Source organism: Plecotus auritus, assembly GCF_963455305.1.
Source record: "Plecotus auritus genome assembly, chromosome: 2".
Lineage (NCBI taxonomy): Eukaryota > Metazoa > Chordata > Mammalia > Chiroptera > Vespertilionidae > Plecotus > Plecotus auritus.
In genome coordinates, this window is record NC_137771.1 from 17,703,005 (window position 1) to 17,730,205 (window position 27,201).

At 41.3% G+C, this 27,201-nt stretch overlaps 1 protein-coding gene across 2 annotated transcripts; it reads left to right on the forward strand.

The window, feature by feature from the left end:
* FAM76A (family with sequence similarity 76 member A) lies at positions 1–27,001 on the forward strand. 2 transcript variants are annotated; one of them, XR_013959867.1, is made up of 10 exons: positions 1–260; positions 1,318–1,382; positions 5,248–5,302; positions 7,067–7,219; positions 11,292–11,449; positions 18,591–18,677; positions 21,054–21,189; positions 21,669–21,777; positions 24,045–24,146; positions 24,647–24,665. XR_013959867.1 is itself a non-coding variant. In XM_080655041.1 (9 exons), the coding sequence occupies exons 1-9, from the start codon at positions 180–182 to the stop codon at positions 24,731–24,733; spliced, it is 924 nt and encodes a 307-aa protein (XP_080511167.1). In that variant the 5' UTR covers positions 1–179; the 3' UTR covers positions 24,734–27,001. The 2 variants fall into 2 exon arrangements, 1 of the variants encoding a protein (XP_080511167.1); XM_080655041.1 differs by lacking the exon at positions 21,669–21,777 and having other exon boundaries at positions 24,647–27,001.
* The last annotated feature ends 200 nt before the right edge of the window (positions 27,002–27,201 follow it).

Below are 27,201 nucleotides of genomic sequence, written 5' to 3' on the forward strand. Positions count from 1 at the left end.
CCCCCGTCGCCGCGCCCGCCCAGGTCCGGCCGCACCCGCCTGCCCGCCCGCCTGCCGCAGCCCTCAGCCTGCCGCCGTTGCCGCCGCCGCCTCCGTTGCCTCTGCCCGGTTGTTCCTCAGACTGTCAGATAAAGCGGCGGACTGAGCCAGCGGGGCAGCGATCACGGCCCGGGCCGGACATGGCGGCGCTCTACGCCTGCACCAAGTGCCACCAGCGCTTTCCCTTCGAGGCGCTGTCTCAGGGGCAGCAGCTGTGCAAGGTGCGCGGGCCGGGGCGGCGGCCAGGGACTGGGACGCTGGAGGCGCGGGCCGGAGCTCCCTGTCTGCAGGGACGCCCGGCCCGGCGGGGCCCCCCGCTCAGGGCGTGGCAGGCTCGCCTAGCTGAGGAGCCGCACCCTTCTCGCTGGGGGCTGGCGGGGCTAGTGGGGGAGTCCCAGACCCGGTCCAGGCCCCCTTGGCGGCGTGTTCGGCTGCTTAGCAACCGCGGGGTGTTCTCGGACCCCGGGAGGGCGGGGGAGTGGACAGCGGGTCCCCTGCTTGGCCCCAACCAGCCACGCTGGAGATCCTTTTTGGGCTGGCTGGTTTCCCCGCCGCCGTGGTATGCCGCCTGGTTGCCGGCTGAGGGAACCCCTGCCCTGCCTGGGACCTAACTCCAGAGTTGGGTGCTGCCTGAGAAGAGTGTCTCGAACTCGGTCGCCTCCCAGACACTTTTCAGCCAGTCTCAGAGTCAGAGATGGAGAGGATTTTAGAAAAGGCCCACCACAGTCAAGCGCACGAAGCAAAAGGATGATTTTCTCAACATACAGTTGCTGACCTCGGTCCTCATCCTAACCAGCAGTTGGTCAGTTTTTACCCTAGAAGGTTTAAGTTCTCTTTTTCGTTTAAGTTGCTTCATCCTGCTTTGCCTATTTAAGGGGAGAGAAGAGCTGTGTGGCTTTAAAAATTACATTATACAGTAGTCTTACATACGTAAGCAATGATGATTTTAATCCAGCACTTTCATTTCACAAGTGAACCTGCTCAAAAATCACACAGTGGTAGTGGCAGAACTAGACTAGAATCCAGGGCTTCTGACTCCAGTCTTAGGCTTATTCATACATGCCTTTGTTTTACAGTTTATGACTACTGAATAGTTCCATATAAAGTCTGACTTATCTCCCAATGTCAATGCAGGACAGTGATGCCAGTATTACAGAGGAAAAAATAAGACCCAGAATGTTTAAGTGACTCACTGAAGCACAGTGGCTATGCAGGGTGTACCGAAGGCTGTTTCCATTTCTGACCACCTATTAAAATTATATCCTCATTTCATTTCAGGAATGTCGGATTGCACACCCTGTTGTGAAGTGCACCTACTGTAGGACTGAGTACCAGCAGGAGAGGTACAGTTTTTGTTGACCATGAAAAATGTTAATAGGCTTTTTTCCTCTTAAAACTTGTAATCAATTTCATTTTACACAGATTCTGCAGTTTTTTTGTTCCTCTCCATGGAAGTATTTAGTAAAAGGTGAAAGATTTAGCTCTGGCTGGATGGATTAGCTGTTGGGGCCTTGTCCCATACACCAAAAGGCGGGGGCTTTGATTTCCAGCCACGATGGCAACCAATGGATGTCTCTCTCTCATCGCTGTTTCTCTATGTCTCTCTTCCCTTTCACTCTCTCTAAAAATCAATAAGGTGCCCTAACTGATTTGGCTCAGTGGATAGAGTGTCAGCCTGCAGACTGAAGGGTCCCAGGTTCGATTCCGGCCAAGGGCATGTACCTTGGTTGCAGGCACCTACCCAGTAGGGAGTGTGCAGGAGGCAGCTGATCGATGTTTCTCTCTCATCGATGTTTCTAACTCTCTATCCTTCTCCCTTCCTCTCTGTTAAAAATCAATAAAATATATTTTAAAAAAATAAAATAAAAATCAATAAGGAAAAATATCCTCTGATGAGGATTGATTTTTTAAAAAATCAATAAAAAAACATATCCTCGGGTGAGGATTTTTTTAAAAAAGGCAAAAGATTTATGTGATCTGAAGAAAAAACAGAGTATGATTCGGCAGTTTGTTTAATATATTTTTATTGATTTCAGAGAGGAAGGGAGAGGGAGGGAGAGAGAAACATCAATGATGAAAGAGGATCATTGATCGGCTGCCTCCTGCATGCCCCCCACTGGGGATCAAGCCTGCAACCCGGGCATGTGCCCTTTGTGGGAATCGAATCTGGGACCCTTCAGTCCACTGGCCCACACTCTATCCACTGAGCCAACCGGCTAGCGCTGCAGTTTTTTTTTTTGTGTGTGTGTGTTTTTTAAATATATTTTATTGATTTTTTTTTTACAGAAAGGAAGGAAGAGGGATAGAGAGTTAGAAACATCGATGAGAGAGAAACATCGATCAGCTGCCTCCTGCACACCCCCTACTGGGGATGTGCCCGCAACCAAGGTACATTCCCTTGACCGGAATCGAACCTGGAACCCTTCAGTCCGCAGGCCGACGCTCTATCCACTAAGCCAAACCAGTTAGGGCTGCAGTTTTTTATTATAACACATTGATGCGTATAAAATACACTTGTTCCCTAGTTATGTCTAATTTTGATGGTTTAAAAATTTTTTTTTAAGAAAACATTTTTGTTGACTATTAGAAAGAGAGGAAGGTAAAGGGAGAGAAACAGAATGTGAGAATGAAACATCGATTGGCTACCTCCTGCACCTTCTACCTGGGTATGTGCCCTGTCTGGGAATCCAACTGGCAACCTTTCAGTAAACCAGAGGACATCCAACCAACTGAGCCACCTAGTTATGCCTAATTTTGATGGCTTAAATTTTTTAAGTTAACTTTTCTTCAGATCCTTGATCATTTTATATTGTGGTTATAATCTTTATGACACTCAGAAACCACAGGAGTTAAACATGAGCCTTATGTTCCAGTATGTCTATATACAGAGTTTGAAGAAGTTATGAGCCAAAAGAAGATACTTTTGGAAATGTGGCAATCCTGGAAAAGGATTTGTTAGCCCTATTCACATTTGAAACTTGTTTTAAAAAGTGTGGAAAATACTTAGGTACTTAGGTATGAATAAACACACCTTTTGGGGGGGGGAGTGCTTTTCTATAGCAGTAAAGTGGTTTGTGGTTTATTAGTATAGTAAGTTCAACCTTTGTGGAACTGCAGCTGTAAGCGACAGTGCCTTAAGTATGGTTGGTCCTATTTGCTAGCTCACACATGGAAACATACGGAATATACTCTAGAAGCTTTAATTTAGCTTTTATATTTAGGTTTAGGATTCATCTTTAATTTTTGTGTGTGGGGTAAAATAAGAAGTTTGACCCTTAATTCATACCATACATAAACATTAATTCAAGATGGATCATGGAAATAGTTTTGTTTTTTTTTGTTGTTTTTTTTAAAAATATATTTTATTGATATTTCACAGAGAGGAAGGGAGAGGGATAGAGAGCTAGAAACATCGATGAGAGAGAAACATCGATCAGCTGCCTCCTGCACACCCCCCACTGGGGATGTGCCCGCAACCAATGTACATGCCCTTGACCGGAATCGAACCCGGGACCCTTCAGTCCGCAGGCCGACGCTCTATCCACTGAGCCAAACCGGTTTCGGCTATGGAAATAGTTTTACTTTGCATGTTTTCTAAGATGTTAGGGACACTTATATATATTGATAATATATCCCACCTCTTCAATAATAAATGTAAGTATATACCAAAATATCAGCATCACAGAATCACTGATGCTAACCCTCTTTTTAGAGGTCTCTCAATGTACTTCACTTCTTGTACTGCCTTCTTAAAATCACAGAAAGTTGCCCTGGAAAATATTTTCTTTGAATGTCTTATTTTAACTTAAATGTTTTCTACTTTGAGGTTTTTCTTTTGTCTGTTTTAACTTTATGGTCACTTTCATAGGAATTGTATAGTAAAATAATCATAACATAGTGAATAGGCTGGATTCACTATGTTATAATTTTGTGTGATTTTATTTTTATCTCCAGAATATTGTTTAAACTGTTCTTGCACATCAATCACTTGTTTGTACATCCCTTTTTGAAGAGTTAGACTTTATTTGAAGATGATTCCCCCCCCCCCCCAAGGTGGTTTATCAGTTCAGGCATATAGGTAATATTATGTATGAACTCTGGCAAAGGACATTTTTATTTTTTGTCAGTCTTTGATTCTTAGACAAATTGGAAATATTGACAAAATATCTGGTCATAGTATCTATATCGCCACATCTGGGATTTATAGAGGGGACCATAGATAAAGAAAGGTCAACATGGATACAACTTCTGAGTTTCTATTTCAAACATATATATTTAATCTTAACCTCAAATTTTTCAACTATTCATCTGCACTAAGGAGAATTAATTTCTTTTCTGCTAGTCCAAATCAGTCTAATATAACATTTCTTTTAAAAAATGTATTTTATTTTATTTTTTTTATAAACTTGAAAGAGAGAAACATCAATGTGATCGGCTGCCTCCCACATGCACCACAACAGGGGATCGAACCTGAAACCTGGATATGTGCTCTGACTGGTAATCAAGCCCGCCACCTTTTTGGTGTATGGGATGACACTCCAACCAACTGAGCCACACTAGCCAGGGCTCTTTGGTTGATTCTTTTTTTTTAGTATGTTTTTATTGATTTCAGAGAGGAAGGGAGAGGGCTAGAGAGATAAAAACATTAATAATGAGAAAGAATCATTGATTGGCTGCCTCCTGCATGCCCCCTACTGGGGATTGAACCCACAACCCCGGCATGTACCCTGGCTGGGAATCAAACCATGACCTCCAGCTTCCTGGGTCTATGCTCAACTACTGAGCCACACCGGCCTGGCCTTTGGTTGAGTCTTGTATGTGTCCTGACTGGGGTCAAACCCGCAACCTTGGTATATCAGGTTGATACGCTAACCAACTTACCCAGCCAGGGCTTTAACATAATATTCTTTTGAGGTTCCTCTCCATATCTGATAATTTTACTTAGAGATGTCATAATCATAAATAACTCACTATTTTAAACCAAAGAATCATTTTATCTGAGTTAATAAAATTAATAACTACAAAATAATTAAAAGAGCTCTTGGCCAGATACTCAACCTTCAGATAACCAGATGTCCAGACTGTATTTCACCTTGGCACAAAGCAGTGAGCAAATTGCTTGGGCTTAAGGAGGAATCAGTGTTCAGATGTCCTAACTAAAACAACTTTTTTCTTACAGAAGCCTTATGTCTCTTTCTTCCTTTACAGTAAAACCAGTACAATATGCAAGAAATGTGCTCAGAATGTGCAATTGTATGGAACGGTAAGTAGTTTTCTGTGTACCTAACAGTAAGTGCTCAGGTCTATTGGAACCTTACATTGTGTGGACTATTAATGTAATTACTATATTTTTATTAAAGAACTAGTTATGTGTAAATACTTTCTCATAAAAATTTATCTAGTGTTTGAATTTTCAAACTCAGCTAATACTTAGTTTTGAGGAATTCTGTATTTATAGTCACTGTTTCAGGATTGTGATTGTAATTTTCCTGAGAGGCTACAGTAACCAGTATGGAAAGAGAAGGAGAAAGATGGATTCTGTGACTTGACCTCTTTGTTTGGTAGCAGTCAGCTATTCTTTTTTTACCCCCATTGATTTTCAGAGAGAGTGGAAGAGAGGTGGGGAGGGTGGGGAGAGAGAGAAAAAGAAAAACATCGATGTGAGAGAGGCACATTGATTGGTTGTCTCCTGCATGTGCCTGGACTGAGGCCAGGAATCAAATCTGCAACCCAGGTACCTGTCCTTGACTGGAATCAAACCCAAGACCTTCGGTGCACAGGCCAACGCTCTAACCACTGAACGAAGCCAGCCATTAAAGAGTGATTTTTTTTTTTCCTCTCAGGGTGAGGGGTTCAGGATACTGTGGTCTTTTTTTTTTTTTTTTTAATATATTTTATTGATATTTTACAGAGAGGAAGGGAGAGGGATAGAGAGCTAGAAACATCGATGAGAGAGAAACATCGATCAGCTGCCTCCTGCACACCTCCCACTGGGGATGTGCCTGCAACCAAGGTACATGCCCTTGACCGGAATCGAACCCAGGACCCTTCAGTCCGCAGGCCGACACTCTATCCACTGAGCCAAACCGGTTTCGGCAGGATACTATGGTCTTGAAGGCATTGCTTCCAACATGTTTATACAATGCCTAGAGGCCTGATGCACGATATTCGTACAAGGGCCTTGGCCCCGGCCTACCACCACCGCAGCTTGGGGCCTCTGTTGCCTTTGCCTCGGCCCCCGCCTACTGCGGCTTTGTCCAGAAGGAAGGACATCCAGTCTAATTAACATATTATGCTTTTATTATCTATCTATACTAATAAAAGGGTAATATGCTAATTAGACCGGGAGACCTTCTGGACATCCTTCCAGACAAAGCCATGGTGGCGGGGCTGAGGCAGAGGCGGTTAGGGGCGATCAGGCCAGGAGGGGAGGGCAGTTGGGGGTGATCAGGCCGGCGGGGGGGGCAGTTGGGGACAAGCATGCCGGAATTGGGGGGCAGTTGGGGGCAGTCAGGCCGGCAGGCAGAGTGGTTAGGGGTGATCAGGCAGGCAGGCAGGTGAGCGTTTAGGAGCCAGCAGGGATCAGGCCTAAACTGGCAGTCGGACATCCCCCAAGGGGTCCCAGATTGGAGAGGGTGCATGCCAGGCTGAGGGACACCCCCTAGCCCCCGTGCACAAATTTCATGCACCAGGCCACTAGTTATAGATAATGGAAAAGAGGCCTTTTCCAGAAAATTGGAAGTACTTGCTGGTTTCTTCAAAGAGCTGGTTCTGTTGAATTTCTCAAAGAAGTCCCAGCATATGCACTAATGGGTTTTTGTTATTTGTACATTTATTTATTTTAAAATTAATAGTCCTTCACATAAAAACAGTTTACATAGTGTTAGAAACTGGAGTTCACTTGATCCATCAATATAAAAGGAAACTTAGGAAGTTTTACCATGACTATGTAATACGAATAATTGCTTTAAAAAAGGCATTGGTGTTTTATATTATACTTACTTGACCCCTTTTTTTCCTCTTTTAGCCCAAACCGTGTCAGTATTGCAATATAATTGCAGCATTTATTGGTAACAAATGCCAGCGCTGCACAAATTCAGAGAAGAAGTATGGACCGCCATATTCTTGTGAACAGTGCAAGCAGCAGTGTGCATTTGACAGGAAAGATGACAGAAAGAAGGTAAATCTCTGTGTTTTTCCTGATTTTTTCCCTTTCAGAGATATGAAGGTGAGCCAATTGTGTTAAAAAGACCTATAACAGAAATAATGTATTATAGAATTGTGCACCTGAAACATGTATAACTTGATTAACCAATGTCACCCCAATAAGTTCATTAAAAAAAAGAGATAACAGAGAAAGGTTTCTCACTTCCACTTCTAGTTCTGTTATTGACTTCGAAGAAGATACTCAGCCTTTGTTTACTCCATTATCAAATGTGGACCCTTAGATCTAACATCTCATGAGTTAGTATTTCATGAGAACCTGAATTATAGTGATCAATATCCCACATAAGTGAACTGGTGATTGGCAGAATTCTATAGAACTCTAAAGTAGAGAGATTGTGACTCAAGAGAGTCGTACTATCAGTTTTATTGTCTGGCTATTTATTTATTTTTACTCCTCACGTGAAGATATGTTTGTTTTTATTACTGGTTTGAGAGAGAGCACGAAAGAAATATCGATGTAAGAGAAATATTGATCGGTTGCCTCTCTTACGCGCCCAACTCGTGATCGAACTTGCAACTTGGGTATGTGCCCTAACCAGGAATCAAACCTGCCACTTTTGGGTGTATGGGATGACACTCCAACCAACTGAACCACACTGGCCAGGCTTACTGTCTGGCTCTTTAAATGTTATTATCTGTTGAAGTTAAGGATCACAAGAATATGACACAAAGGGAAGCTATATGTGAAATGATGGTACTTTGGTGGAATCAAAATGGCATAGCGTGTTTGTTTGTTTTTCTGTTTAAAGCCCCCCAGTGAGTTCCAGTTGCACTTAAAATAAAACCCAAACTCCTTCCATGGTTTACAAGGCCCATATCTGACTCTCAGTCACCTCATCTGCCATCACACTCCCCACTTCTTTCCTTGTTCCAGCCATACTGGCCACCTTTTAGTCCTTCAGACATGGCAGTCTCATTTTCACCTTTGCCTGATACACCCTTCTCTTAACTGGTTTCTTATGTCACATCTCAGCTCAGCTGCCACTTCCTTACAAAGACTTTTACTAATTCCCTCAGTCACTCTATATCATATTACCCTGTTTTATTGTCTTCATAGCATGTAACATTATGATAAATTATATCATATGCTTAAATGTTTGTCCACACCCACTAGAATGTGAGGTCTTTTTTAAAAAATATATTTTTATTGATTTCAATGAGGAGGCTGGGCATAGAATGTGAAGTCTATATATATATTTTATTATTGATTTCAGAGAGGAGGAAGGGAGAGAGAAACATCAATGATGAGAGAGAATCACAGATTGGCTGCCTCCTGCTCGCCCCCTACTGGGGGGGATTGAGCCTGCAACCCGGGCATGTGCCCTTGGCTGGAATTGAACCTGGGACCCTTTAGTCTGCAGGCTGACACTCTATCCACTGAGCTGAGGTCTTTATCTATCTTATTCTCTGCTATATTTTCTGCATTCTGGCACATAGTATGTGCGCTCTCTCTCTTTCTCTGTGTGTGTGTGTGTGTGTGTGTGTGTGTGTGTGTATGTATATGTATAGATGGAATAGATAGATTTTCGATTGATGAGATTTTACATTATTGAAAACTATCTCCTCACCCTTTTAGTTGTCTTATCTAGCAAGGCCAAAATATTAATATGTATCTTCTAGGTCAGTGGTCGGCAAACTCATTAGTGAACAGAGCCAAATATCAACAGTACAACGATTAAAATTTCTTTTTGAGAGCCGAAAACCGACTTCTGCGCATGGGCCACGAAGTTTCAATCACACTGTACGTGCGCGCCTGCACTTGGTATTTTGTGGAAGAGCTCCATGTGGCTCGCGAGCCACAGTTTGCCGACCACTGTTCTAGGTTACTGTTACTTAGAAAAATTATGGTTCTCATTTTCTACTACTTAAAAAGTGACTGAACTGATTGTTTAATGAAGTGTAATTGACATACAAAATTATATTAGTCATAGGTGTATAACAATGATTTGAAATTTGTGTATATTGTGAAATGATCACAATAAGTCTAACATTCATCACTATTGATAGTTACAGAATTTTTTTTCTTGTGATGAGAACTTTTAAGATCTACTTTCTCAGCAACTTTCAAATATACAATACAGTATTATTAACTGTAGTCACCATGCTGTACATTACATTCCCAGGACTTATTTTATAACTGAAAGTTTGTACCTTTTGACTACCCATTACACCTCCTCCCAACCCTACCTCTGGCAACCACCACCAATCTGCTTCCTTCAATAAATACTTTTTGAATAAAAACATTCAGTACAGCCCGAGCTGGTTTGGCTCAGTGGATAGAGTGTCAACCTGTGGATTAAAGGGTCCCAGGTTTGATTCTGGTCAAGGGCACGTGCCCAGGTTGTGGGCTCGCTCCCTAGTGGGGAGGGTGCAGGAGGCAGCCAGTCAATGATTCTCTCTCATCATTGATGTTTCTATCTCTTCCTTCCTCTCTGAAATCAATAAAGAAATGTATAAAAATATATATATATTTTTTAACAAATTCAGTACAAAAACTATTTTTCAGTGTCCAAAGGTGCTTTTCTAAGATGCTTAGGCTCTCAAGAGCTGACTTCTGCTAACCAAATTTACTATGGGAGAATATAACTTTCCATTGACCAGAATACTCCTGCCTACCAACCAGGGCACCTCTTCCCTGAATCAAGGTACTGCAGAAGCTGAGTTAATAATCATATAATAATAGTTGGAGCACAAGTTTTGCAGTACCTCAGACCTGGGCTAGCTGAATGGTCTGGGCAAGTTAGTCTTGATATGCATCAATTTAATCATCATTCCAGTGGGAATAATAATAGCTAGTTGACAGGGACATAGGGAGATTTTATTGAGATAGGTATATAAAACTTAATTTTGAGCTTTGCACATAATATAACTCAATTGGTACTTATATTATTAATTATACTAGAGGCCTGGTGCACAAAATTTGTGCACGGAGGTGTGTGTGTCCCTCAGCCCAGCCTGCATCCTCTCCAATCTGAGACCCCTCGAGGGATGTCCAACTGCTAACTGCCCTCCCCTGCCGGCCTAGTCGCCCCTAACTGCCCTCCCTTGCCGGCCCAGTCGCCCCCAACTGCCCTCCCCTGTCGGCCTGGTCGCCCCTAACTGCCCTCCCCTGCAGGTCTGGTCACCCCCAACTGCCCTCCCCTGCAGGCCTGGTCCCCCCCCCAACTTCCCTCCCTTGCAGGCCTGGTCCCTCCCAACTGCCTTCCCCTGTTGGCCATCTTGTGGTGGCCATCTTTGACCACATGGGGGCGGCCACCTTGTGTGTTGGAGTAATGGTCAATTTGCATATTACCTCTTTATTATATAGGATTACATTAGAATTCCCACAACTGATTTTTCAGTTAATGCTGCACAGGGGCACCCCAGCTTCAGAGGATTTTGGAAGCCCTTCTGCTTTCCTAGCCCTGTGCCCTTCTCCCTGGTACAGAGCGGTTTCTGCTCAAAGGGACTAACTTTTTCTAATTCAGAGTGCTACTACCAGGGACTGGGTCCTCGAATCTACTCGTTTATTGGTCTTTTTCTGGAGATATTCTATCTGAGAAAAGATATATAGCATACCATTTGGTGAGCCATTTATAAGGTACTAAAACTGAAATATAAATTTTACGTTTTATCTCCTGTCTTCTTTCTGCTGAATTTTCCTAACTAGCACCATGGAGATATTTGTATCTTTTAAAATTCTTGGAACTTTCCTCTGGTCTCTGTTATTTAAGTTGAAGAAAACCCAACAAAAAGATACATAAAATCAGCAACTCATATTTATTAAGCAATTTTTTTTATGTGCCTGGCACCATGCTTTATGCACATTATGTCACTAATCCAACAGCCCTCTGAAGTAGGTCCTATTAACCCCCCCATTTTACAAATGAAGAAATTGAGCCCCAGAGAGCTCAAGTGACTTGCCTAAGTTCACACAGCTCATAAATGGCAGAGCTGGACTTAGCTCAGAGGTTCTAGCTCCCTATATTCATGTTCTCTCATGTACTTTGTTTCATCTTCTTTATCTTTGTCTCCTTGTCTTTCAGGTAGATGGGAAATTGCTGTGCTGGCTGTGCACACTTTCATACAAACGGGTCCTTCAGAAGACCAAAGAGCAGAGGAAGCACCTTAGCAGCTCTTCCCGGGCCAGCCACCAGGAGAAGGAGCAGTACAGTCGATTGAGTAGTGGCAGCCATTATAACAGGTAACCCCCTTATGCATAATATAGGCCTAGAGGTGCTGATAGGTCAGATGTAATGCTCACACAATTAGCCATAGAAGATACCATTATGTATATATTTTTCTTTTTTTTTCTCTCTCTAATTACTAGTCTATGGAGGAATCTCCTTTTTATATTTATAATTCATATGTTTTCCAAGAGCCACAGAGACTTTATGAGTTGTCAGAATTTCTGACTTGGTTTGTATTGTGTCTGAAGGGTTTGTAGAACTTACTCCACTTTCACATGTAATGTTCTCCTCACCCTTAGAGTGGATTATTTCCCTGGAAGATTGGTCATGCCACTTTCTGAAGGATGCAGCTGTTTGGCCAGGAGGTTGATAGATGTTCTAGGTTTTTCCTGGTAGTGTTGTGAAGAGTTCTGGCTCTGGATTGAATCATGGCTTTTCCAGGTTCTCTACATGAGAACTTGGACAAGTTTTTCATCTGTGAAATGAGAGAAATAATAGCATTACCTCATGGAGTTGTTATGAAGATAAATTATATAGTTCATGCATACTGATTAGTTTTATAACTGGCATATAGGAAGCATTTGATACATTTTAGTTACTCTTGTTTATTATTACTAGTATGATTTTATTTATTCATCTAGCAAACATTAAGTACTCTCATGGGCCAGGGACTCTGCTAGGAATGCAGAGATGAATAAAGGAATCATGCTTCTCACCAAAAGTGTGCAGTCTGGTAGGGAAGGCAGACCTGTAATCAAATCATTGCAGTATAGTTCTGTGGAAGCATGGAAACATTAATTCCACAGTGGAAACGTCAAGATATAGGCATGAGAGGCAGTGGTAAATAACTGCCTTAGGAAGTCAGGCAAGGAAGGCTGGGAGAAGAGCTGGTGTTGGAGCTTTATCTTAGGATGTTAGAATCATCAGATAAGGAATGGGCTGAGGCATTCTAGGCTGAGGGAATAGCATTTGCACAAAGACATAGAGGATGTGAAACTACGTGGAACTCTGGTGAATTGAAAATCCTTTTATGTTATTGAAGCTTATTGTTAGGAGCTGGGAAATGGGAGGAAAAGGGATTCTGCAGATCTCGTAAGGAACATGAACTTAATCATGGGGTCAATAAAAAAATTAACCCTGATTATTATGGAGAATACATTAAAGGAAAAAAAGACTGGGGGCTAGTTAAGTTTTTGTTGTTGTTTATTTGTTTTTGTAAAGTCCAGGTGAGAGATGTTAATTCAAGAACCTCACTGAGGCCCTGGTCACTGTGGCTCGGTTGAGCGTCCCATGCACCAAGTTTGCTGGTTCTCCTGCAGCCCCAATAGATGTTTCTCTTGTTTCTCTCTCTCCCCCTCTCCTTCTCCCTCCTTCCTTCCTCTTTTTCTAAAATCAATAAAAACATGTATTTTTTAAAAAACAGAACACAAACTTCACTGAGGCAGTGGCTCCAAAGAGGCAGATTCATGAAGCTACTTTAGAGCAGGGGTGGGAAATGCCCAATCCCATCATTTGGTCTGGCCCTGCCAAGGCAAGAGGGATGAGTTAATTAAATGTTTGACCAAATATAGCAGGCTAATTTTTAAGTTGATAATTATGTATGGCACGCAAATGATGTTATAAATATCCAAATGGCCCTTGGCAGAAGAAAGGTTCCTCACCCCTGCTTTAGAGGGAGAATTAGATAATTTGATGAACATATAGATGGGCAGGAACTGGGTGAGTAAAGGATAATTCTCAGGTTTCTTAGATTCTTAACTGACAGAGAGTATAGGAAGGGGAGAAGAGAAGTTCAGTTTTGAAAAGGTGAGTTTGTTGAAGCATTAAAAAGAATTATTTAGTGGGAATTTAGCCTATAACTCAGAAGAGAAGTTTGGATATGGGCCATTAGTTACACTTGTCCGTGAGAATAGAGGTTATGTAAAATGCAGATTCCTGTGGTCCCACCCCAGGGTTTAATTTAGTAGAATCTAGGATAGAATCCAGGAATCTGCATTGTTTTATAAATATCCCAGATGATTCTTATGTAGGTGATCTGAGGAACACTGTTTCCAACATTATGATCGATAGTTACTGATATAACTCATGTTGGAGGCTGAGAACAAAACTCTAGAAGCATTCAAGAAGGATGGACTGAATATATTTGATATCCAAAATATATAGACATACAACTCAATAGCCAAGAAGAAAAAAAAGAATACAATTTAAAAATGGATAAAGGGCCCAGATAGACATTTTTTCAAAGGAGACATATAAATGGTTAATAGATACATGAAAAGGTGCTAAATATTACTAATTGTCAGGGGAGTGCAAATCAAAACCACAATGAGATAACACCTCACACCTGTTAGGATGGTTATTATAAAAAATACAAGAGATAACAAATGTTGGTCTGATTGTAGAGAAATGGGAACCCTTATACACTGTTAATGGGAATGTAAATTGATACAGCCACTGTGGCAAAAAATATGGTAGTTCCTCAAAAAATTGAAAATAGAACTACCATATGATCCAGCAGTCACTTCTGGGTACATATCCAAAGGAAATAAAATCAGTATCTCAGAGAGAGATCTGCAGCTCCAGTTCATTGCAGCGTTTTACACAATAGCAAAGATGTCCAAACAACTTCAATGTTTTTCAACAGATGAGTGGATAAAGAAAATGTGGTATATTTATGGAACATTATCTATCTATATATAAAAGCCAAGCAACTGACCAGAATGACGGAATGACTGGAACGACTGGAATGACCAGTTGCTATGACATGCCCTGCAGGGGGCCAACCAGCCTGATTGGGGCCCCCACCCAAGTCGGCCCCCTCAACCTCCCATGGCCCCTCCCCCTGGCTGGCCAACATCCCGCAGCCCCTCCCCCCGCCAGCCCTGCCCCAATCGCCCCCCCACCCCAACTGAGGGTGGGGCCTGCCAGCCCCAGCTCCCACGGCCCCTCCCCCCAGCAGTCTCAGCCCCCACCCATGCATGAATTTGTGCACCGGGCCTCTAGTTCAGCCATAAAAAGGAAGGAAATCCTGCCATTTGTGACAGCATGGATGAACCTGAAGGTATCGTGCTAAGTGAAAAAAGAGGAAGACAGAGACTGTGTGGTATCACTTTATGTGGAATCTTTTATTAAGAACCAATTTCATAGAAACAGAATAGAATGGTGTTTGCTAGGCGCTGGAGGAGTGGGAAATGAGGAGATATAGGTCAAAGGGTACAAACTTTCAGTTATAAGAAGAATAAGTTCTGAGGATCTAATATATAGCAGTGACTATAATTAATATGGTATTATACACTTGAAAGTTGCTGAAAGTAGATCTTAAGCATTTCATCATAAAAAAAATAAAAGTTAACAATGTGAGGTTATGGGTGTATTAATTATCTTGATCTTGGTAATCATTCCATAATGTATATGTATATCAAAACATCACATTGTACATTTTACATATATACAATTATATTTGTCACTTATTCCTTAATAAAGTTTGGGGAATAAAAGGATGGCATGGTCGGTGGTGTCAGATAATTGGAAAGAGGTCAAGTGAGAAAGGGTCTGAAGTATCCTTTAAGCTTAGCAATTGGACAACTATTAAAGCAAAAGGATTGCAAATCAGTTTTAGAGGATGAACTTATTACTTACAGCTAAAACTGATTTTTAGCATTATTGTGGGACTCAGACACCAGTAGATTCACAGAGACATAGTGAAGAAAAACGAGTTCAAATATGTCAACCTGATGTCTAGTCCCAGCTTTACTATTAACTAGCTATACACTGAGTGGCCAGATTATTATGATCTCTGAACGCATAATAATCTGGCCACTCAGTGTATATCCTATATAATAAAAGGCTAATAAGAAAATTGTCCCCTCTACCAGGAGTTTAACCAGCAGGCAGGCCAGCCAACTGCCCATGTCCCCTCCCCCTGGCCAGGCTGGCCAGACCCCACCCATGCACGAATTCATGCACTGGGACTCATATATATATATATATATATATATATATATATATACATACACACACACACACACACACACACACACACACACACTCTGAATGGCCAGATTATAGATTATTATGCATTCAGAGATCATAATAATCTGGACACTCAGTGTATATTCTTAGGTAGCTCATTAACATTGAGGAGCCTCAGTTTCTGCAAAGTAGAAGTAATATCTTGCATATACCTCACAGTATATGAAACATTGAATGTAAAAGTACTTTTTTTATTTAATAAATCTTTATTGTTCAGATTATTACAATTGTTCCTCTTTTTTCCCCCATAGCTCCCCTCCACCCGGTTCCCACCCCACCCTCTGCCCTTACCCTCCCCTCACTGTTCTCATCCATAGGTGTAACGACCTTTGTCCAGTCTCTTCCTGCACCCCCACACCCCTTTCCCACTGAGAATTGTCAGTCAACTCCCTTTCTATGCCTCTGATTCTATTATATTCACCAATTTATTCTGTTCATCAGATTTTTTATTCATTTAATTTTTAGATTCACTTGTTGATAGATATGTGTTTGTTGTTCATAATTTTTATCTTTACCTTTTTCTTCTTCTTCCTCTTCTTTTTTTTTTTTTAATATTTTATTGATATTTCACAGAGAGGAAAGGAGAGGGATAGAGAGCTAGAAACATCGATCAGCTGCCTCCTGCACACCTCCCACTGAGGATGTGCCCGCAACCAAGGCACATGCCCTTGACCGGAATCGAACCCGGGACCCCTCAGTCCGCAGGCCGACGCTCCATCCACTGAGCCAAACCGGTTTCGGCTCTTCCTCTTCTTAAAGAATACCTTTCAGCATTTCATATAATACTGGTTTGGCGGTGATGAACTCCTTTAGCTTTTTCTTATCTGTGAAGCTCTTTATCTGACCTTCAATTCTGAATGATAGCTTTGCTGGGAAGAGTAATCTTGGTTGTAGGTTCTTGCTATTCATCACTTGGAATATTTCTTGCCATTCCCGTCTGGCCTGCATAATTTCTGTTGAGAAATCAGCTGACAATCGTATGGGTGCTCCCTTGTAGGTAACTAACTGTTTTTCTCTTGCTGCTTTTAATATTCTCTCTTTGTCTTTTGCTCTTGGCATTTTAATTTTGATGTATCTTGGTGTGGTCCTCTTTGGATTCCTTTTGTTTGGGGTTCTCTGCGCTTCCTGGACTTGTAAGTCTATTTCTTTCACCAGGTGGGGGAAGTTTTCAGTCATGGTTTCTTCAAATAGGTTTTCAGTATCTTGCTCTCTCTCTTCTTCTGGCACCCCCATAATTCGGATGTTGGTACGCTTGAGGTTGTCCCAGAGACTCCTTACACTATCTTCATATTTTTGGATTCTTTTTTCTTTTTGCTTTTCTGGTTGGGTGTTTTTTGCTTCTTTGTATTTCCAATCTTTGATTTGATTCTTGCAATCCTCTTGTCTGCTGTTGGATCTCTGTATATTATTTTTTTTTTTTTAAATATATTTTATTGATTTTTTACAGAGAGGAAGGGAGAGGGATGATAGAGAGTTAGAAACATCGATGAGAGAGGAACATTGATCAGCTGCCTCCTGCACACCCCCCACTGGGGATGTGCCCGCAACCAAGGTACATGCCCTTGACTGGAATCGAACCTGGGACCCTTCAGTCCGCAGGCTGACGCTCTATCCACTGAGCCAAACTGGTCAGGGCTGTATATTATTTTTTATTTCAGTCAGTGTATGCTTAATTTCTAGTTGGTCCTTTTTCATATCCTCGAGGGTCTCGCTAAATTTATCGGCCTTTTCTAGAAAGTTCTTGAAAAACCTTATAACCGTGGTTTTGAACTCTATATCCAGTCGTTTGTTTTCCTCCATTTCTTTCATTTGTGATCTGTTTCTTTGTCTCCGCATTTTCGCTGCTTCCCTGAGTTGGTAGAGTAGCTTTGTGTGGTAGGTGTCCTCTAGGGCACAGTGGCTCAGCCTCCCCAGTTACCTGAGGTGGACACTCTTGGTGCACCCCTTTGTGGGCTGTGTGCATAGTCTTGTAGTTAAGCCTTGATTGTTGTTGGTATCACTGGGAGGAATTGACCTCCAGGCCAATTGGCTGTGAGGATCAGCTTTGTCTACGCTGGGAGAACTTCTGTGCTGGAGACACCCTTATGAGACAAGGCTTGCAAAAGCCTCTGTGCTCAGCTTGGATGGGGCGGAGTCTCAGGGCAGAGCAGACAGCATTGGCTTCCCGTCAGCCCTGCCCTAAGAGGCCCCTGGGTCTCAGTGTCCCGTGGTAATTGCTGCAAGCACCTCTGAGAGGAAGCCGCCCTCGAGTTCCGCCCGCTGCCAGACAGTCCAGTTTCTCCCCGAATGAGTCTGGGTCCCCAGGGTCTCACCCGGAACTGGAGTTCAGAGCAGTTGGGAACTTTTGTCTCCCTCCCGGTTGAGAAAGCCAGCCGTATACTCAGTTGCCCGCCCGCTCTGCATGCATGCCTTGGTACCTCTGCCTTCTGCAGTTCCTCTGAGTCTCAGTGTGCTTTTCTCTTTCCTGACAGTCCAGTTTCACCCCGTATGAGTCTGGGTCCCCAGAGTCTTGCCCGGAACTGGAGTTCAGAGCAGTCAGAAGCTTTTGTCTCCCTCCCGGTTGAGAAAGCCAGCCGTGTACTCAGTTGCCCGCCCTCTCCGCGCGCGTGCATCTCCATACCCCTGCCTTTTGCAGCTCCTCTGAGTCTCGGTGTGCTTTTCTCTTTCCTTCTAGTTGTAGAATTTCCACTCAGCCAGCCTGCCTGTGGTTCTGGATGATGTCCGTTTTGTCTTTTAGTCATAGTTTTGAAATTGTTGTGCGAGGCAGCAGTTTAGGTGTTTACCTATGCCACCATCTTGGTTCCAGTGTAAAAGTACTTTTTAAACTGTAAGATAGATTTATACTTCTTACTGAGTTTTATTGACTATTCTCCGTAATTAATAAGGTAGGTATTAATTTTATATTTAATTGAGGCTAAGAATTTGGGGGGCCTGTGGAAACCAACCACCCATACATCCAGGACCTATGAAATCAACACCTTGGTGAATTTTGATAATCAAGAATAAATAGCTCTTGCAAAGAAGAGCTGTTTTCTTATTGGTCCCATTTGTCACTTTCATTGTGATATTTTGTTATTTTTTTTTTATTTCTAACGTGTATCTCTCTGTTTTTGCCATTAAAAGCCAGAAAACACTTTCTACGTCTTCAATTCAAAATGAAATCCCAAAGAAAAAGTCCAAGTTTGAGTCAATCACAACCAATGGAGACAGGTGAGCCAATTGGAGTGTGTGTGCATGCTTCCATTTGAAATGCATACACAGTTCCTGAAACAGGAATATATTTTAGGGTGTGCTTGGAGCTAATGTATGGTTTTCAGTGAACCTCTTAGGGTCACTACACCAGCCACTTGATATCTTATAAATAAGCAGTACTGATATTTATTTATAAATCTAACCTTGTTATTAAATAATAGGCAGGAACATATAACTGTATTTAATAGCAATCATATTCTGCAACCCACAAATAACTCACCACACTAATTCTAAGAAGTCAACAGCTGGATGCCTTTCATTATGATATGTGCCTGTAGCTTCCTCCAGGCAGGATAGGAGGCAGTCTTGAGAGGCAGGGCAGAGACAAGTTAGAGTTAAGGGAGTGTTATTCAGTCTAAGGCAGTGGTCGGCAAACTCATTAGTCAACAGAGCGAAATATCAATAGTACAACGATTGAAATTTCTTTTGAGAGCCGAAAACCGACTTCTGCGCATGGGCCACAAAGTTTCAATGGCACTCTACGTGCGCGCCCACACGTGGTATTTTTTGGAAGAGCCACACTCAAGGGGCCAAAGAGCCGCATGTGTCTCGCGAGCCACAGTTTGCCGACCACTGGTCGAAGGGATGATCCAGGCTTCCTTAGCCTACAGAAAGACAGTGCAATGCAGATGCTAGATCAGGAGAGAAGGAGATGCATTTAAATATTTTTGTTTCATTTTAAGCCTGTCTAAACGTATTTTTTATGCCTTTCATCCCTCCTTCTCAACGATGCTTTCTTTCTTTTTTTTTTTTTTTTTTTTAAATATATTTTATTGATATTTTACGGAGAGGAAGGGAGAGGGATAGAAAGCCAGAAACATCGATGAGAGAGAAACATCGATCAGCTGCCTCCTGCACACTCCCCACTGGGAATGTGCCCGCAACCAAGGTACATGCCCTTGACCGGAATCGAACCCGGGACCCTTCAGTCCGCAGGCCGACGCTCTATCCACTGAGCCAAACCGGTTTCGGCTCAACGATGCTTTCTTTTACAGGCTGCACTGTCCTAAAACCTAGAGTGTCCCATCTGTATTGGTGCAGTGGATTGCTTCCCAACAGAGTATTAGACCTAACCATTTTTTTGTTTCTTCATGGGCCCAGCATCCTGAAGTGTTACCATCTGATACACTGTTCCCTGAATCCTTGAAATAATTTCCATTCTGAAGAGTCTTCCCAGTCTCAGTTCTCCCTTCCAGCCAGTGGTAGATTTGGGAACAGACCAGCATATAGAATTACCAGGGCTGAATTTTGCTTATTTAATGGGGTACAAAATGTCTGTGAAGTTTACTCTTTCTTATTACCTCTGCAAGGTGTCTTTTTAACAACTGGCATCATTGATTTTAACTTCTCAGGTAGTATTAGTGGGAGGAATCTGCTGAAAACCCAGGTTGAGATTGATGCGGGAGTTTGCCACTTCTTTGTTCCTTTCCTAACTAAATGTCCAGAATTCATGCCCTGGCCAGGTGGCATGGTTGCTTGGAACATCATCCCAATATCGTGAGATTACGGGTTCAATCCCTGGTTGGAGCACATGCAGGAATCAACCAATAAATGCATGAATAAGTGGAACAGCAACAACAAAAGTCACAGAATTCTTGATATTGGAAGTGTCAGTCAACAGACCAGTTGTAGTGTAGGGAAAATTGGCTTCCTTCCTATTAAATTCATCTTCTTTTATCATTTTTTGAAAGGACTGACTGTTCATTCCTGGGATGGAATGCAGCAGCTTCTTAGCAGCTGTACCACATCACAGTGCTTTGGGGCAGAAAACAGAGAATCAAAAGAGGAGCTCTATGGGAAGCATTAAAGAAAAATGCATGTGCTTATACTTCTTGATCTTTGGTCCAGATTCTAGGGAAATTATCTAATCACCAAAAAATGATGACATTACCCATAAATAATTGGGGATCTTCAGTGAACCTGAAACAGAATAGGTTGGCTCTTGTGAAATGGCATTTATTTTAGTCCTGAATGTGAGAGGAAATGCTGCAGGAATGCTGCAGGTATGCTGCAGGTTGTAGCTTGGCTATCTGATTATCACCTTGGCTGCACAGTTGAACAAATGCTGTTGAGTCTGATGTGTGTGGAACATTGTGCTTAATGCTGGGAATTCAAATAGTGCTTCTCCCTTGAGCTTGCAGTCAGTGGCCTACAATGTGTCCTCAGGTAGAAAAAAAAAATTGCTGAGCATTTATCTCAGTCTGTTGGGACCTTGCTTCCAGGTGTATTTTCAGTTTGACTCAAACTCATAAAAATTAAGAGGGGGAGGGGGGCAGAAAGAAAAAAGTTTATCCATCCAAGTTATGATTTTTTTCTATCCATTTTTCTACTCAGCTTTTCCCCAGACCTGGCTCTGGACTCACCAGGCACTGACCACTTTGTCATCATTGCCCAACTGAAGGAAGAAGTGGCCACTCTAAAGAAGATGCTGCATCAAAAAGATCAAATGATTTTAGAGAAAGAGAAGAAGGTATGATTTAATTAGTGCCTCTCAGGCCAGAATGATGACAGGGTAAGCTATGTGGAATAGGGCATGATGCTAAATAACTCTATTTAACTGTTATTAGTTGGGTACTTAACATTGATGCTTTGAGAGAGATCCAGTGGCAAGGTTGGGATATCCTGGGGAGAGGTTTGTTGTCTGCCAAAATAACTCATGGCATGGTATCACTGTAATGGATCCACCTCATTCAAGTGGGTTTAGAAAGTTGATTTTCACAGCATTTGGAGGAAGCTTCCATTTGTCAGGGAGAACTTGTGTTAACCAGGCTTACAGAGAAAATGTATAAAACCACAGTGCTCCCTCTTAATTTACAATACGGCATGTAACTGAATATTATTTTTCTCAGTATGAGCTTCCTTGGAAGGTTGTAATCAGAAAGTGCTAAATGAGCATGGAATTGGGATAGGAGGAGGTAGTTATGTAATTGGAATTTTTAATGCTCTCAGGCTAAGAGAACCTGATGCCTCCATCTCTGTTATTGGGATGGCATGTCCGTGGGACAGTAATACTCAAAATATGTGGGCGAGGTCTCCCTTCTCCCTGGACAGTGTTCAGGTAGGCCTTCCTTTATGACTCTTGTGTCACTTTGCTTCCATTGCTGACAACTCTCTTCCTGAGTGACTCACTTTTTAAACACACTGTACTCGCTTTGGCAGCACATATACTAAAATTGGAACGATACAGAGAAGATTCGTATGGCCCTGTGCAAGAATGACACGCAAATTCATGAAGCATTCTATATTTGAAAAAAACAAAACGTTAATACCTCCAGTAAAGTATTATTTTGTTCTATGAGTCATCCTTACTCTTTAAGGGGACTTTTTCCATCCTTGTTCTGATTCATGTCTAGTATTTCTTATTTGCACATTCTTCGAGAGTATCTAATTTTTGCCTTAATATATTAATGAAAATAATAATAGCTAACTTCTGTTGGATGCTTACGATGGGCCTGACTCTATTCTAAGTACTTTATATATATTATCTAATGTATCTTCATAACAACCCTTTAAGGTAGGAATTATTATTACCATCTTATTTTTTAATGAAGTCTTTTAAATTTTTCATTTATTGATTTGAGAGACAGAAAGGGAAGTATTGATTTGTTGTTCCACTTATTTATGCATTTAATGGTTGATTCTTGTATATACCCTGACAGGGGATCGAACCTGCAGCCTTGGCTAATTGGGCCGACACTCTAACCAACTGAGCTACCCGGCCAGGGCTATTAATTATCATTATCATTTTATAGATGAAGAGTGCCTCCAATATGTTTTCTCTTAGGATTCCAATTCCTTCAACTAGCTGTTTTTTCCCTGAGCCTGTATGTTATCTTGTGCCTGGTTTGGAATGCTGTTACTCATTCCAGGGGCTAACAAAGACATTTATAACATTAAAACCTTCACATGCAGTCTTTCAATCTAATTTGTACCTCATTTTACAGATGAGGAAATGGATCCAAAGCAAGTAAATGATGTGTCCAATTCACATAACTTAAGTAAATGGCAGAGCAAAGGAATGAACTCAAGTCATTCCCACTGTACCGTTCTTTCTACTGTGCTGTGCTTTCTTCTTCCAGTAAGATGGAGATTCATGGGAAGAGACCAGTATTCTCCCACTTTACTGCATGACTGTCAGATGAAAGTAGACTCAAGTATATTTTCTTCATGGACTAGATCAGAATGGCACATAAGAGGATTTTTGCAAAATAGAGACAAAACAAACACTTGTTTCTACTGCTTTGCAAAGTTAGGGTTTAAAAGGAGCAAAAAAAAAAAAAAAAATAGTAGATTGTTCCCTAAACCTTTCAGGATCAAGGTCACACTCCTTGGCTTGGAATGCAGGCTCTTTCATGTCCTGCCTCCCTATCTCTAGCCTCATCTGTCATTCCCCATGCACATCAGTCATTAGAACAAGCTCTCAGTCATCTCACACTCTCTGCCTATGCCCTTGCTGTACCCTTTGCTTAGGTGCCCTCCTCCTTTCCTCATGTTCCAGTTGCTGCTTATACCTCAGAACTCATCTTACACCTGATTTCTCTGATTTAAGTAGCTTTTCTCTGTGCTCCTTGAATGACATAGTCAACAGAAGAAGGCCTGGGGTTTGAATTTTAGTTCTGTTACTTGCTAGCTTATATGATCTTGGCTATGTTATCTAGCCCTTTCTAAGCCTTGGCTTTCCCATCTATAAAATGGGAAGAAGAATATTACTCCCCAAAGGGTTACCATAGTACTGAATGAAGTAATTAATCAGTTTTATTGGAACAGGGTAAAAATTCAGTACATGGAAGCAGCTATTATTCTCATGGATGTTCTCAAATCATCAGTCAGCCTGGCCAGTGTGGTTTGGTGGTTGAGCATGGACCCAAGAACCAAGAGTTCACCAGTTCCATTCCCGGTCAGGGCACATGCCCGGGTTGCGGACTTGATCCCCAGTAGTGGGTGACGCAGGAGGCAGCCAGTCGATGTCCTTCTCATTGAAGTTTCTATCTATTTCTCTCCCTTCCTCTCTCTCTAAAATCAATGAAAACATATTTTAAGAAAAAGTGTCAAAGTGTATTATAATCACTAATTTTTTTGGAGATATACATGAAATTTTTCAAACTTGCTAGTGGTTAAATATCAGAAATGCTACTACAGGATTTTGTGTCATTTTCAGGAAATCTTTAGAAAAAATAGGATATGGAATTCTCTGGCTTTGATTTAGGTATGGATCTTCAGGAAAGCCCTGGACTTTATTCATTTGGGGTACTATTTAGTTCTCTAGTAACAAAACATTTTTTATTGCACAGAAATTTATTCTGGTTACTTTGCCTTTTCCCTCAGATCACAGAGTTGAAGGCTGATTTTCAATACCAAGAATCTCAGATGAGAGTCAAAATGAACCAAATGGAGAAAACCCACAAAGAAGTCACAGAACAATTGCAGGTGATGACTGCTCATTTTATGTGGTAACTCGTGTGTTTAATTGATTACATTTTAAGTGATCATCTCTTAGATTTATTTTTTCTCCAAGTATGGACAGGTCTAATCCACCTTATACATGTCTTCTATTGTTTCATTCTTAGATGTGTTCTGATCTTTTCCCCTCAAAAACAGAGGAATTAATATTTTCTTTGAATTTGGGATAAAGCAGATGTAATTCCAGATTTCTGAATTATAAATTCTGTTTATCCAGCACAGTAAGGCACTCCATGGCTTGTTTGTGTTGCATAAAACATCCTTTTGTAATGGTGGATCCCAGGAGATTGGAGTATATTGATTAACCTCCAGCAAATACCTTCTTTTCCCCAAACGTAGCTCTAGAGCTTGCTGTTGTTTTCTCTAAAATATGTTCATCTCTTTCTGACCTTCTGCATCTGCCTGCATCTGCATGGAAAATGTATCCGATCCTGTTAAAACATCCTTCTTGCACTCTTTTTTTTAAGGCCAAAAACAGAGAGCTTCTGAAGCAAGCAGCTGCCTTGTCCAAGAGCAAGAAGTTGGAGAAGTCAGGAGCTATAACCTCTCCGTGAGAGACCACAAGGAGGTTCCCAGCAACAGCAAATGGGTTCCTGGATTAGGGTTGGCAACTTGGGAACTCCAACTTTTCTTAAGAAATCTCTATTTTATTACGGTTAGCCTTTGTGTGATTGCAGTGGGCTGAACGGAAACACCTGGTTTTCACTGTGTTATGACTGCATGCTTGAATGTTTGGAGTTTCAGGCTCTTTTGCTCTCACTCTCACACTCCCAATCCTCTCTCCTCCCTTTCCCCCACCTTCTCACAGTACTACTAGCTCTGTCTCTCTCTCTACTACTTTTTCCTTCTTCTTATTTTTTTTATTTTTATTTTTTGTGGTGGTTACTGCTCAGTGTTATGTGCAGAATGATTTTTTTTTTTTTTTTTTTTTTTTGTCCATCGTTGCATCCTGCCATACCCATGAGCAAATAGTCTGGCATTAATTTCATATCACTGCCACCCTCTGAACTTTGAAAACTGCCACCTTGAGACTTGGTATAATAGACGAAGCTTTCTCTCCAATAAACTTTTTGCTTCAGGGTATACTCTTGGGTTTATTTCCAGATATATTATGTATGAACTTTGTACTATGTATAGCCAGAATTTTATTTATTAAAAAAAATTTTTTTCTTGGTAAAGGAATAATGGTAGCCTAGCTTGTTCTTCTTGTAAAAGTGATGCCTCTTTTTTTAAAAAGTCCTACTCTAGCTTTTAGTAAAAGAATCAAATCTTTTCTTTCTTGTTACCTTGGAGTCTTAAAAACTGATTGTTAAGGTGAAACAATTCAGTGCATAAGTATGGAGTTAAGTGCCTTTTGGAGGATTTCTTGGAAGAGCATGTAAGAAGATACTTAGGGAGGTAGCAGAGATTTGAATGGTCTGTCTTTATAAGTAAGGGCAGAAAGAAAGGTTGTCCAGGTTGTACTGGACACTTCCCTCCCCCACCCCTTTCCTGATTGTTTTTATGTGACTGATTTTAAATTCTCACACAGCCACTTCTTTTAACAAAAAACCAAAAACCCTTACTTGCTTATATCAGTTGTCATACTTGGCCATTGTCAGAGAACATTTTTTTTACATGAGCAGATTCAAAATGGGATAATATTTAAACTACAGAGCTTTCTGGGGGTCAGTACAAGCTGCTCAAGTATGAACTCTGAGTCTGGTTGAAAGAAATGATATCACAGCTTTTTGGGGGTCAGTACAAGCTGCTCAAGTGTGAACTCCTGAGTCTGGTTGAAAGAAATGATATCTCCCCTCCTCCCCTTCTCCAGCCTATATACTCCCTGCTTTTAACAGAAATGCATGGAAAACAGGTGCTGTTCTCAGAAGCAGCTTGGTCTTAGCCAGAATTGTTCATGTCCTATTCTCTCTTCTTGACCCAATAAGCAGGTTTTACTTTCCTAGGAGAGGGGATAAGTTTGCATTGCTCGCCTTACTCTCAGGTCCTCTCTATGATGTTTGTGAAAGAAATTAGAGGCATGTAGTGTGCCATGATACAGTAAAACCTACTATCTTGGAATCATTAACGCGGGGGGGTACTTGAGTTAGAGGTAATCATGAGGGGAGATGACATTTGTACCTCAGGCTACCAATATTGTAGCAGGAAGTTTAACTTACTAGGCATTTCCTAGAAGCAAACACTTAGCAGTGTGATAGCATTCTCACAAGTGGATCCATGCGTATAATGGGACAGATGTGGAAATGGGAGGCTTCCTTCTGATAAGAGAAACAATAGACCATGCTGTTTCTATATCACTCTAGTAAGGGATGTAATTTTTCCTTCCAAGCAAGGGAAAAGGCAGTGCTAAATAGTTTTATAACTTTTTGAATGAGAAACTTTTAGGTAAAGACAAACTGTCAGATAATATTTTTCAAATGCATATATGTTGACTGTGGGGAAAAGATTGTAAAAAAAAGTTACAGTCATGGTTTTTGCTTAATTTTAAAGACTTGAGAAATTCTGTTACATGAAGTGACAATATAAAAGCATATTTTATACTAAATCTTTTTTTAAGATCTTGGCACTTAATATAAAGCAAATTCACGCATTTTCTAACTTTCTACAAGTTCTAAAAAGGGAAGGAAGAAACCTCAGCCTTGCAATTTTGTTTTTTAAAAATCATGACACTGTTTTACCATGAAATTGAGTAGCTAACTTTTGGTAACACCTTTTGTTTATTTGTATGTTTGTGATAATGGACATTTTAAAACAGGAATGTTTTGGTTTGTACAGACTTTGACAAATGTGTGTTAATAAAAATTCATATTGAGTCAAGTATAATCATTGGTGTGGTTTTTTTCTCATTTATTCCTTGCTGGTTCACCAGTAAATCCTAATACCCCCTTCAACTTAGAAAACAGTCAGTTTTGACCGGTGGGTGTGGCTCAGCGGTTGAGGACCTAGGAACCAAATTGTCACCATTTGATTCAATCACCAGTCAGAGCACATGCCCTGGTTGTGGGCTTGATCCCCAGTAGGC